Genomic DNA, 13,986 nt, shown 5'->3' with positions numbered 1-13,986 from the left:
TTATTCTGTACAAACTGTGTATTCTATCGCCCTACACCAACCCTAACCCTAACCCTAACCCTCACAGGAAACTTTGTGCATTTTTACTTTCTCAAAAAAACTCATTCTGTATGATTTATAAGTGTTTTGGAAAATGGGGACATGGGTTATGTCCTCATAAGTCACCCTCTCCTTGTAATACCTGTGTCATACCCCTGTCATTATACAGAGTTGTGTCCTGATATGATACAAAAACAAGAACACACACACACACACACACACACACACACACACGATGATGATGCTAAATGTGCCACAGCTACAATCAAGCTTTTATTCTCTTCTCATCTCATCTAGCCTATCCTGACTTTGCTATTTTCTTTTATCTCTTCTTCTCTTCTCTTCTCTTCTCTTCTCTTCTCTTCTCTTCTCTTCTCTTCTCTTCTCTTCTCTTCTCTTCTCTTCTCTTCTCTTCTCTTCTCAGCTCTTTTTCTTTTTCCATCTCATCTCTTCTGGTCTTTTTTAATCTCTTCTCATCTCGTGTTTTCTGTTTTCTATTTAATTTCTCATCTAATCTCTTTTCTTGTGCCTTCCCTCTTCTCATCAATTTTTTTTCTGGTTTCTCTGTTTTCTCATTTCATGCAATCTATCGTCTCATCTCGTGTGTTTTTTTCTCATCTCTTCTACTCTTTTAAAATCTTCCCATCTTTATCTTCTCATGTTTTTTGTCTTCACTTCACTTCACATCTAATTTCATCTATTATTTTCTAATCTTATGTCCTCTTTTTCTGTTCTCATCTCTTCTCGTCTGTTTACTCTTCTCTTTTCATCTCATCTCTTCACTTCTCATCTGTTCTGTTTTCTCTTCTCATGTCATTGCTCTGACACAGTTCAACTGTATGTGTGTGTGAACAGGTGCACCATTGTTGTTAATGCAGATTTATTATTTCATCTCTCCTGCACATTACAGCTTCAGTAAACAAATGTGTGTGTCTATGTACTCCAATTACCTCTTTTGTTATGTAAGTGTGTTTCTGGGCTAAAAACAGCTTGTTCTCCCGATGATCCTGAATACGGTGTGCTGGATGCATTTAATATTTCAGACAACTAATCACATTGACAGAGAAACACAGACAGCACACACATGGTAGAAGTTCAGACGACATAAACTACCTGTAGTGTTGCAAGACAAACTATACTTATTGTTAAAAGCAGCTCTCACAACATTTTATTGTGCCCCAACAAAATGTTATATAGTTCCTATTTTTCATGCTCATTTCAGAGAAGTGCATAATTATAAGATGTTTTTAAGTGTTTGAAGAATGCATTGCATTAGTTTGTATGAATTTGACTCTCTAACATACATAATGCAACATGCACATCACTAGAAAACCAATGCATGATATGCAATATATTAAAATCTAATGTTTTTATATATATAAAAAAATTAGGTTAAATTGCCCACTGAGATATTCTGATGGTGCACAGAAAGATGAAATTGAATTTTCAGAGATGTTAAGTACATTAAAAGATCAAAAAATAATTTTGATTGATACGGATTACTGTCAGTGAGTTGAAATTGTAGTCTGTGTTTGACAAGAGTCTCAATTTTTAATTCCAGAATATTCTTTAAATGGATCTGTCAAAGCAATACATTGCTCCATATTGTTTTCTCTGAACGTTTCTTAACAGGAGATCACACACTTGTACATGTGCAACTTTTAGTGTCGACACATTTCAACATTACGAATCTTGTGTGTTTTTTCCCCTGTGCAGTGCATGTGGTAGGAAAATAAACACATTTAAATAGGCAATACATGAAAGTTGTTTCACCCTACAATTAATGTCAGGTATTTATGGTTTGTGTTCTCAACAGTCTGAGGCATCATTCGCAGTGTTTGTACAACGACAAACGGAGAGATTGAGAACATGATCAGCTTTGTTTTTCTGTATATTTGAGAAAGATTATGTTTGTTGATCTGTCAAACATCACTCCCTTCTGGCTGTCTGTTTTCCCATGGAGCCCAGGACGGAATGTTCTCATTTTTCCTGAATTCTCAGATGTATCTGGGCATCAAACCGTGCCTCCCACACTGAGACACATGCAAAACATTTCTGCTCTGTCAGAGCGTTAACAGTGTTGTGGGCCTATGAAAACAAGAAGAGATGCCAAAGCAGTTCTCTTGGGTAAAATTGTGTATATTCACATTTGTGCTCACAAATTAATGGACATCTGTGAAATGCATTTTATTATTTCTGATTATGCATTTACGCATTTTATGGGCTTTGTTAGTTTTTATTTGTAAGACTGTATCTCTTATTTATTTTGATCTGGTAAAATCTTATTCTGCAAGGAATATAAACATATGAGACGAGAGGTATGTAAACTCAATAGATGTGACTGTGTGTCAGCAGTCACCTGATACTCTAAACAGTTCATTATGTGTTCTTGTTACTTCTTCATGTTTCTCTCTTCCTCTCCCCTTCTGTCGTCTTGTGTAGTGTTTTTGTATGTGTGTGGGTGAAGGTTGTTGCTCTCAGTATCTTGAGGAAAGTGCAGCAGCATGTTGAGGGACTCTAAACAGATCAACACACATTACAATTTAATTACTTCCCCTCCACAAAACACACACACACACAACAGCAGATCTGATCTGAGCCAACGAGTCCTGTGTGTCTCTCTCTTTCTCTCTCCTTCCCCTTCATCTCAATTATTGATCAGTATTTCCATCTGTTTCATTGCTGAAATGGACTCCATATCCCATGATGCCTCCTACACGGTCATTAAAATCCGAGTAGTTTCCCGTTTAAGATTATGGAGGTTTAATCAGTTCAGATGCCATTAGGAAAATGCTACATCTCAACAAAAAGGTAAATGCACTGCAATTTATGGGATAAAGATCAGCCGTATCAAAATCTAACCTGATTTATTTGGTTATACTTCTCGTGGAGTTGTTGTTGTTATTTTATTGGTTGTATATTTATGTCCATTACTGGATAAAGATTTAACCTAAAATGCAATGCAAAAGAAAAAAAATGCCAGTCAAACTTTATTGCTTCTTGCAAGCAGTTCATTTAAATTCGATGTAAAATCTGATGCAATGTGTCCTAACTTGCCATATTTGAATGCAGATGAATGTCAATTATATTTGAGAGCTGCAGTAGTGTTTCATTTCTTTAAGTTTTTATACCAAAACAGATTTGAAATACATAGCACATTCTATTTGTGTAGACTTATAAGTGCCTCTTCTATAACATCCTTTTTTTTTTGTATGGAAAAGAGCAGCAAGGACACTTCTCCAAAGTATCTGCTTTGGTTTCCACCAAAGAAACTCATTCAAGTTTGGAACAACACGAGGGTGCATGAGTAAATGATTGCATTGCATTGTGTGCAAACTATTCCTTTAATCGATTCATCCAATTTGACATTTGAAAGTCATATTTGCTTTCAGCTACTTGCAAGTTAATGGCATGAAGTATACAACCTGGAGGCATCCTGTGCTGGTGATAGTTCAGATAGGTTCTCTTTTTGCTGCCTCTAATAACAAGGTCACTTTTCTTTATCGCACCTCAGCAGACAAGAAGAGAGAAAAAAAGCAAGACTCTACGAGATGTAAGAAGACTGTTTGGCTTCAGGGAAGCCTTTGGAGATCAGAAATGGAAAGGAAACCACTCAACAAAAGGGTAAAGAGAAGAAGAGCCGTAAAACTGAGCACACTCCTGACCTCTGAAGATCCTGTGATTGACAGGTCATCTCAGGACACTGGGAGGAGTCGACAGAGACCAGAAACAAGAGACAACATCAGTCTGACACAGAGAGAGAGAGGGAGGATGGAAGAGTGTTTTGCAGTGCTGCCAGCAATGACTCATAGGTCAGATGTGTGTGTGTGTGTGTGTGTGTGTGTGTGGCTGAATCGAAATGTGCTTTAATGAGAAAAAAGAGAAAATGAAAAGACAAAGGGTAATAGAGGAAGAGTGTATGTAACACAAGTGTGATGGGACAGTGATGGACCAAATTAGATTGAGTAAGGTTTTTTTTAATAGCAAAACTCTTTTGTCATCACACTAGAGTGTTTCAGATGCATGCATAGCCATTGCTAGGATGTTTTGGGTTGTAGTTAGTACAGTGTCCACAGTGATTCTTAATGCATTGCTATGTGTTTTCATGAGTACACTGCAGAAAAAAAATCTGTTGGATTTACTCAGAAATAATGTTCACTCAGAAATTGTCAGGAAATGTACAATAATAAAAAAATAGCAGGCGACACATTTAATTAAACTTGACATTTTGAAAAATCATTTTTACAATGTTGTTTTGTGGTTGCAATGAGCAAAGGTGTTCTGAGTGGATTTTAGCATTGGGTGGTGTAACAGGTGGTTGCTTTGCTATGCATTGTATGGACATTCATGTATTCTCTATACATTATGCCACCAGAAAGCAACCCCATAGTAATGAAGAGACTAGAAGAGATTTCCATTATTTCTGGAGCACAAATGCTGCATGCTGAAATGTAATATTTAGTGGTGTTTGCTTGATTTGAACAAAGCCCTAAGACTAAAAATAACTCACCCCTCTTCCTCTAAATTCAGAATGAACGTAGAACTGATATTAAATGAACAAAATCTAAAATGATAAAATACAAATGTTAAATTCAGTAAACAGAAATACTAAAATTCTAAACTGTGTTTGTTTGTGAATGCATCACTGATTTGTCGACTGGTTTCTCTTCTTGTGACAAGCATCGATGTACCGTGACACTAGTTTGATCGGCTTCGGCTACAGTATGATCATATCCGGCTCTCTTTGAGCAGCCAGTTTTGTCGATATCTGCCTGTATTTTAATATGCTCGGGTATTCTGCTGTTGTATAATTTCTGCTTAGGGCCAAGTTATACTCAAGTTGTCTTTTATGCTTTGACAATTTCGTGGGGCTGAATTCTGACCATTGTTGTTGTCTCTCTCTCTGAGGTGGAAATAGAGCGGTTTTGGAGACATAATTATCCCCAAGGGTTTTGTTCACAGCAAAGAGCAGAGCAATCATACACACACACACACACACACACAGAGAGAGACAAACAGCTTTAATATGTCAATAAGTGTGTATTGATTAGACAGGCACCACATATCATATAAAAACTTCCTTATTTTCATTCAAAATCTATAACTAACATATTCTGAACATTTTGGAGTGTTCATGTGGTCGTAGTGACAAAAGTGGGCGGGAACATCAGTGAGGGGTCACAGGTGTCAGTCAGACAAAGCCAGCTGTCAACATCTGTATCCATAGCAACCGTGCTTGTTCTGTGCCTGGCAACAGCATTTGAGCAACAATTCCCAAACAATGAGAGCAAGCAGTTATTTCTCATCAATTTTCTCATGAACAAAATCAACATGAGCAAGTTTATTTTATTTATTGCATTTATTTTTTTTATCCATCTGTGTTATGGTTTGTTCATGTATGTTGAGAGAGAAAGAGAGTGATTTGACTTTTTCCAGGTTAAAAGGCTCATTCTTTGTGTGTGTGTGTGTGTGTTGATGCTATAAATACTCCCAACCGGTGAGTCATCCACCATTGCAGCAATTGGTCTTTTCAAGCGTGTCCATTCTGGCACTTTCTATGCCCACAAACACACTCACACAGATTAAGCCTCGTCATTTAAATCCAGCTTAAAAGGATTTTGCTCATATATTTAGAAAGCTTTCAGAATTAATACGAGAAGATGAATACAGTATAAGAAATGCACTGTTATGTAGTTGTTTACAAGCCTCTGACCTCTTAACTGTGTCTCTCATCTCACTGACAGGGTGATTTCAGCACAGCAGCGTCTAACTCAAATCAGATAAAAACCAGCCTCCCATGTTCAGAACTTGACACACTTTACCCTGTGTCCTAATCAGCAGCAAAAGTTTCCAGTGTGCATTAATAATTGCTTTGTTAATGTTTAATAATGCAAAAAAAATTGTAAATTGTTACCAAAAATCAATTATCTAAAAAAAAAAAATTTTTATAAAATAATTTAAACAAGTCATTGGACCATAACCTGCTAAAACATGGCATATTATTTTACATGCTCTCACTAAAGATTTCATGTATCCTATATGACAGATTTGTTCTGCACATGTTGCACTTAGTACCTTACTTTTTAAAGTGATTAAAGCAATTAAAACCATCATGGCTGTACGTGTTTAGAGTGTCTCAGCTGGGGGCGGGGAACTAATATATTACATTTCTTTTTCTTTCATATCTAAGTAGTAAAACGTGGTAGTTAGCAGTGATTCCCGCTGAGATGGGAGCAGATGGCATCCAATCATCTACTTTGCAAGATTTAGTTTAGTTTTTTATGGCACCAGGTCAATGCAAAGTTGAAAGCAGGATCAATGATTCTTCAGCACACACATATATTCAGAGACAGCAGCTCTAACAAAAATCTTACTATGTTCATTTGATTTGGTTGGTGAGTGAAAGTGTTGCTTGTTATATTGAGATTTACAGTACACACACACACACACGTTTTCAGACTTTAAAAGAGTTATTTTTGACCATAATATCATAATCTTTTATGTTTTGCTGGTTTACTCTCATGCATGATGTTTTTCTGCACGTATTCATGCTGCAGGAAATGAAGAGCTTTGGGAAAATCCACTGGGGGTCTCTTACAAGCCTCCCGAAATCATGAGGCTTATCTTGTTTTGTTTTATTATGTCAAGTTCAGCTAATCAGTGAGTTCAAACCAGCGTCCGCTCAGACCACCAGAATGAGACCCTAAAACTGAGATCTGATAGCAAATCCAGATCAAAATAAAGATTCTTTAGTGGTTCTTTATGGTTCCTTGCTCATAGCTGTGTAATCTGGTGTTAAAATACTTTCTCATATCTCAAAATTATGATCTGACCAGTTTGACGACTTCTGAGTCAGCCAATGATGTGAGTTTGAGGACGTTTCCTGTTAGATACCCTTCATGATTTGAGATGCACAGACACTTATAACTCTTTCATAGGTTGACATCTTGACATCATCCCGACCATCCCAACAAGCCATCATTGACTGTAAACTTGGTATGAGACAATCTGTTTGTTTAACCAATTTGATGATGTTAGTGATGTCAACTTTAATGTATCCGTTATACTAGACAGCAATGACAAATCTGGAAAGGAACTGCAGGCTTTTGAATAATAAGTTTCAGATTTTTTTTTTCCAAAGAAATTGACCCTAGTAATGTCATGTGTCTCAGAGTTTTTCATAAGAGATCTCAAGAATGCTATCAAAGGCTGTACATCTCAAATGGAAACATTTCTCATTGAATACCAAGACCTAATGATCATCTGAGCTACTAAATCAACATTAAATTAACACTGACTAAGCACTGACCAGTCTGTTTCATCTGAAGTTGACCCTCTAGGACCCCATTAAGTCTCACAACTATGTAACATCCTTTTCTCTGTGTCTTCATATCAGCAACTTTTTTGGGTGTTTAGATTTAGTTTAGGACTTCAATATTATTCATATCAGTTTGGGGTTTTTAAGCAACAGGGCACAGATGGTTTTCTGAAGAACTATCAGGAAAAGTACTTTATGGAACTTCAGTGGCATACGTCCCTTTGTAGTTTTAATTGGAACTGTAAGAATTAGTCTTTAACAGCAGGGTTGAGTCTGTTCTTCAAATTCTTTCAATATTCTGGGCCAGTTTGATCCTCGTTATTGTACCATTTCATGCAGTATTACATTAATGAACAAGATTTAAAGCTGCAGTCGGTAACTTTTGACGCTCTAGTGGTTAATAAACAGAACTGCTTGCGTCTTGCGGAAGAACATCGTAGCTGGAACTACTTCTCTCTGTTTATGTCTATGAAGAATCACAAAGGTACTGGGTTACTCCGCCGCGGTATCCCCGAAGCAATCTAAAATAGTCCGAATATAAACACTTATTATAGGTGCACCCTAGTGATTCAGGACAAGCCAAAAACACGGTTTGGAAAATGGATTCATGGTGTACTCGCTTATTATATACATTTTTCTACATTTTGAACACAAACAAAGTTACGGACCGCAGCTCTGATTGGTTGTTTCTTACAGAAAGCAATGGAATTTCTGCAAATGGCAATAGGACACTGGGAGGAGCCAGAGGAGCTTGATTTTTTCACAGATTATCTGTCTCATATTCTGTCAGGACATAATGACAGGTTTAATAAATATGTAAAAAATATTTTTTTTTACAAAAGTTCCCTAAAGCACCTTTAATGTGTTTTTTTTTCAACTCATTTGCTGTTTGAGGAGCACCCATTCACCCACTAACACACACACACACACACACACACACGTCAACATGGCCCTAATACGGATGTCCTTACGCCATCCAGATATCTAATTAAGCACTCCCTCGGGAACCTGTTGCCATAGAAACTCTCATTAAGAACCTGGAGACATGAAACATTTGCGTGTGTTCAGACTCTTTTGAGAATGGTTCTGGTTAGTATGTGTTCACCTTATCATTATGTTCGATTTTATTGGTACTCTTCCTAATCTTCCTGATTACATCTGACTATTCAGGTTGTTACTCGATATTTAAATATGAATAAGTCAAGTTGGGTTGCCATTTAAAACATGGCAAGCCTCATACATGTTCCATTAAATGGGAAGTCTTGAAGGTCAGATGAGAAAAAGAGAAATTCAATTTCATTTGTTTTTCTGTGTTAGGGATTTACATGGTAAATGTTAGTCTCAAATGTCAACGTGACCAAATCAGTGAGCAAAGAGAGAGAAATTACTTTTATTTTACCATTTATTTTTAAAGACGGTATGTGAAATAACCCAGTAATTGAACACAAAAAGTATCACCGTTTCATACAACACAAAAACAAATATTGGACAAAATGTTTAGATTTTATACAGTAAAAGAGGACATTTTCTGTTAAAGGTAATGTTCACCCAAAAATGAAAATTACCTTATGATTTACTCACCCTCGAGCCATCCTAGAGTGGTTCATAAAGGGGGTAAATATACCTCCTGAAGTGAATCCGTGCATTTTTGTAAGAAAAATATGCATATTTAAATAAATATTTAAATAAATTATAATCTTTAGTTTCCGCTAATTGTCAAACATGCATACAAAATTTAAATGATTGAAGAATATATAACTTTCATATTCAACTTTCAGTAAGTGGTGTCAGTTGAATATTGAATCAGTTCATTAAACGATTCATCAGAGTGATCGAAACCGTATATATATATACAGCCGATCAATTCGTCAAATATAATATGCATCGTAGCTGACTGAGACTGAAGTTTTAATAGCTATGGTTATGTGAATTTTCAGCTAAATAAAATTCAGTTTGTTCCACAACGCTATGAGTTCAGAAGACTTGGAACACAGTGCTAATGAACCACTTTTACAGCCTTTTTGACAGCTGAAGTTCACTTTACTTTAATTGTATGCAGAGCCAGACCATACTCTTAGCAAAAACGTTGGATAATAAATGCATCATAAAAGAGCGGGTCAGTTACCACTCTCCTGTTAACAAGTGTAGCACAGAAGCACTTATAAAACTGATCCTGAATGCTCCATTCATGCCATACAATACATGTTACAGAGCCATAGAGAGGGAGGAAGTGATTTTCATTTCCTCTGCAGGGAGTATGAGTCACACTAACCTCTCTTCTGACTCCCTCTTTTGTCTTTCATATAAGTAGCAATCATTTAAAGGGGTCATATGATGTTGCTAGAAAGAACATTATTTTGTGTAGGCTATTTGGCGTAATGCAATGTGTTTATGTGGTTTAAGGTTAAAAAACACATTATTTTCCACATACTGTACATTGTTTCTCCTCTATGCCCCGCCTTCTGAAACGAGTAGATATTTTCAAATAAGCTCATTGTTCTGAAAAGTGAGGTGTGCTTTGATTGGCCAGCTATCCAGCATGTTGTGATTGGCCGAATGCCTCAAGCATGTGACGGAAATGTTATGCCTCTTAACATACCGTGAGGCCATTTCCCAACGCTATGAGACAAACATTAAAACCGATTACAAATGATGCATGAAAGTTTCGCCTTCTTTCTTTGCTTGAACATTTCGGCAGCGTCATGCAAATCTTCCCACATAGTGATGTAGAGATGTGGGGCATGTTTAAATGAGGCATTTTAAGAGGGCGTGGACAAGTCTTGACTTTGATGAAGAATATCTCTTTGGATTTGAGACTTTAGTCTTTGTAACTTTACAGATCTTCTTCATGCACCAAGAGCTTGTAACACTCCAAGGAGAAAGGACAAATTTAAATCGCATCATATGACCCCTTTAATCAACATGAATCTGTCTGGGAGCACAAATTGGGTCATGAACAGAGATGTGACTGCACATATAAGCTTGGAATTTGTATATTGTTTTCAGATAAAATCAGATTTTCATGACATGGTTTATAATTCATATCTTTGATAGGTCAAAAATGATTCAGTAAATTGTTCACATGCAGTGTTTTGTTCAGAAGTTTTATTCATTATGTGTCATTGTGTTTTGTCTAAAAACAAAATGAAATCTTTTTCAATTCATCGCAGCAACAGTTTTTACTCACATAAGATGAACTGAGGAAATTTTTATTGGAAAAGAGCCACTCAGACGGAAAATGCGAGAACTTTCCACTGCAATCCCTGGGGTGGAAGACGGGTCACTGACACTTGTGCATGTGATGTCATTTCATTAAGACAACAAAGACTGCGAGGAAGATGATAATGAAGGATTCTGATTATATTTATAATCATCCAGATCTGTGTGGAAGCACAAAATCATGAAATATAGAAAACTCCCTTGTCCCTGAATAAACATCTAGCCTACTCTCAAGGGGAAGAATAGAGTGAAAAATGTTTCAGGAATGGACGCTTGAAAGATCTTCATCTCTAAAATGACGCCATGAGGCTTGACACAAACTTTTCTAATCTGAAAAGGGGTTCAGAATGTCTAATTGCATTTTTAAGAACTGAGTTTCAGTCCCTTGTGCCAGTGGAGAATATATAAAAAAATATATTTTTTGGAAAACTTTAATTACATTTTTGAATGCTTATGTCTTAACGTGTTACCATTTTAGGTTCCTAGGTCTATAGAGTTTCAAAAACCCTAATATGTGAGAAACCTTCCCTGGAGAAGCCCCGGTGGTCTTTGTCTTCCCCAAGTGGCAATAATCGGTAAGTGCAAACATAAACAGCCACACAACCTTCACATTCTGAAGGAACATTTTATTTAGTTTACACATGAAATAAGGTAAAAAAAAATTATAGACATATCAATGTCTATAGAACAAAATATACAGATATTTTTACATTTTGTAAATCATTTTACAAGTCTGTGTGAATGACGATATAGGCCATTATTGAGTAAAATGATTAAAAAAAAAATGTTTTGTTTTGTTCAAGTGACTTCCAGGTGTCTCGCAATGTTTGGCAGTGGTCACATCGCGTTTAATGCCTGAAACATACTTCACACAAGCATGCGAGCAAATACACGTCTAGTAACACAAACCGAATTTCGTGCATCATTGTAATCCCAGATGTGTCAAATCCAATTTATATCGCTAGTTATGTGCTTGTGTAAAAATATGTTTCTGGCGTAAGAGTTCATACTTTCCATTAAGGCACTTCAGAGAACTTTCACAGTTCCCGCCAAGTTACTACAGTAGTTATTTACAACCGTGAAACCTCAATAAATTAACACAGGGTTTTCTTAAAACAGTTTCTTTTTAGAAACGTTCTTTACTTGTTTTTTTTTTATTACAACGGTGTCTTGTACCAACTTTAAACAGTTTTATTTGTTGTACCATTAACTGTAATCACTGCATTTCGGCGGGAACTATGGTTGCCATCGTAACGGTTTGCAGCGGGAACCTCAGAGCGCTTCTTTGAGCTTTTCTCCGGATGCTCCGTGTATGTTGTGGTCCGAGCCCGTTCTCTGTGGATCCTCGTGTCCGCCGCTGTCCGACTCCTCTTCGATAGTGAAGCGCACATCCGCGACGGAGCTGAGGGAGCTCACGCTGCTCTGCTCCACCGAGCACAGCGCGCACGCCAGAGGCGAGAGAATCCTCCCGCTTTCCAGCGCGCGGCCGGTGCTCAGCATGAACGGCACCGGTGTGGAGCGCAGGGCGGGAAACGCGGGGAGGCTGAAACTGTGCTTCTTCTGGCTCGCGCCCCACTCGCGCTGCTCCTCCTCGTGCAGGAGCCGCGTGAACGCGTTCGTGCGCCTCTTCTCGCGCCGTTTGGTGCGCAGGTAACCGAGCATGATGCCAGTGAGGAAGACTCCGTAGAAAGACACCACGATGACGATGTACAAATACGCGTTGCTGTCGCTTCCACCGGACAAGACGATTCGGTTGGTCTGCTGCGATGACAGCGCGGAGGCGTTGCGCGCCAAATCCATTACAACAGTAACAGAAACAGAGTTAAATAATCTGTAAAAAAACAGAGCGGAAGTTAGCTAACAACTTAGTCCTTTAAATGATATAGTAGTAGTAGTAATAATAATAATAATAATAATGAGAAGATTAAAAAATAAATACAAATTTGTAAAATAATAGATAATATAATAATAATGAGGAAAGGAAAAACAAATAAGTAAAATAAAAATGAATAAAATATACTAAAGAAACATTAATTTCGGAAACTGTATCACATTGTAACACAATATAAACTGACATCAAAGTAAAAAAAAGGACAAAAATAATAATGTATTAACATTAACTGTAATAACATCAGTCCAATATTTATACATGATTTAAAATTATTATTTATCATTATTCGTAAGTAGGCTACATTAAGTCGTATGAAGCCCATTTTGGGCTTTAAATATATTTTTTTATGTCCGTTCATGACTTTATAGCACTTTTTATTAAAGTTGTTGTTACTCACCGGGATGTTTCACCCTGGAGCGCGTCGGCCCGTTCCTCGCGTTTATTCAAGTCTCTCTCACTAACGGGGTTGTCAGCTGAATCCGGTTTAAATAGCGGATCCAAGCGTGGCCACGCGCCAGGAGGATCTGTGACAGAGGCTGAGGGAGTCGAGATCCTCACGTCCTTCCTCACAGGATTTGGGTCCCGGCCAGAGACGCTCGAGCTCACAGCGTCATTATCACAGCCTCGGTCTTTTGACGTTTAATGGAGTCCAAGTGCGCAGTGCTGCCAAATGTGCTCATCTATCATAACATAACTTGACAGGATTGCTTTAGGAAAGCTTCTTATTCAGCAGGACTGCTTGCTTTTAGAAAAACCGGATGAATGGCTTCCATGAATTATGCAGAAATAAATCAACGCTGTCTTAAAGGAATGGCTCACCCGAAAACAAAAGTCTTTAATTTACTCATCTCATATCGTTCCAAAATCTGAACATGATTTTATTCTCTCTCTCTCTCTCTCTCTCTCTGTGTGTGTGTGTATTAGTTCATATTATATTTCATACGACGTAGGCTAATGTCAGACACGGACATTTGTAAACTAAATGTGCGAGACTTCCGGTCTCATTTGCTTCGTTATTTTACTTGTACAAAAAATGACCTTATGCTGTTTGGTATTGGTATTTGTTACTATATTATTTTAATTAATTATCATGATCATAAACATACTGGTCTATAGCGCAAATAGTTTACTGTATTTTTAGAGTAATTTTAACTAGCAGCTTTGCAAATTAAAAGAAAATAGCTTATGTCAGCATTGCAAATTAAAGTGATAGCTATATGCGAGTAATAAACAATTTGCAACAACAACAAAATACATCATGAGGTAAATTATTTGTGAAGCATTTAATATATATATATATATATATATATATATATATATATATATATATATACATATACATATATATATATATATATATATATATATATATATATATATATATATATATATATATATATATATATATAACACATGATATGTAAAAATTGATAGCCTGAATGCACTGTAAGTCACTTTGGATAAAAGCGTCTGCTAAATGCATAAATGTAATTTTAATTTAATTTAATATATATATATA

General features: G+C 36.8%; 1 protein-coding gene across 1 annotated transcript; it reads right to left on the bottom strand.

Moving 5' to 3' along the window:
- Window positions 1-11,238: 11,238 nt before the first annotated feature.
- Window positions 11,239-12,990, bottom strand: LOC113058779 (potassium voltage-gated channel subfamily E member 4). The gene is made up of 2 exons (XM_026226982.1): window positions 12,865-12,990; window positions 11,239-12,407 (listed from the first exon to the last, which is right to left on the bottom strand). The coding sequence occupies exon 2, from the start codon at window positions 12,374-12,376 to the stop codon at window positions 11,849-11,851; it is 528 nt and encodes a 175-aa protein (XP_026082767.1). The 5' UTR covers window positions 12,377-12,407; window positions 12,865-12,990; the 3' UTR covers window positions 11,239-11,848.
- Between the last annotated feature and the right edge of the window lie 996 nt (window positions 12,991-13,986).

Source organism: Carassius auratus, chromosome 40 (genome assembly GCF_003368295.1).
Source record: "Carassius auratus strain Wakin chromosome 40, ASM336829v1, whole genome shotgun sequence".
Taxonomy (NCBI): domain Eukaryota; kingdom Metazoa; phylum Chordata; class Actinopteri; order Cypriniformes; family Cyprinidae; genus Carassius; species Carassius auratus.
This window is presented reverse-complemented; position numbering and strand designations above follow the sequence as displayed.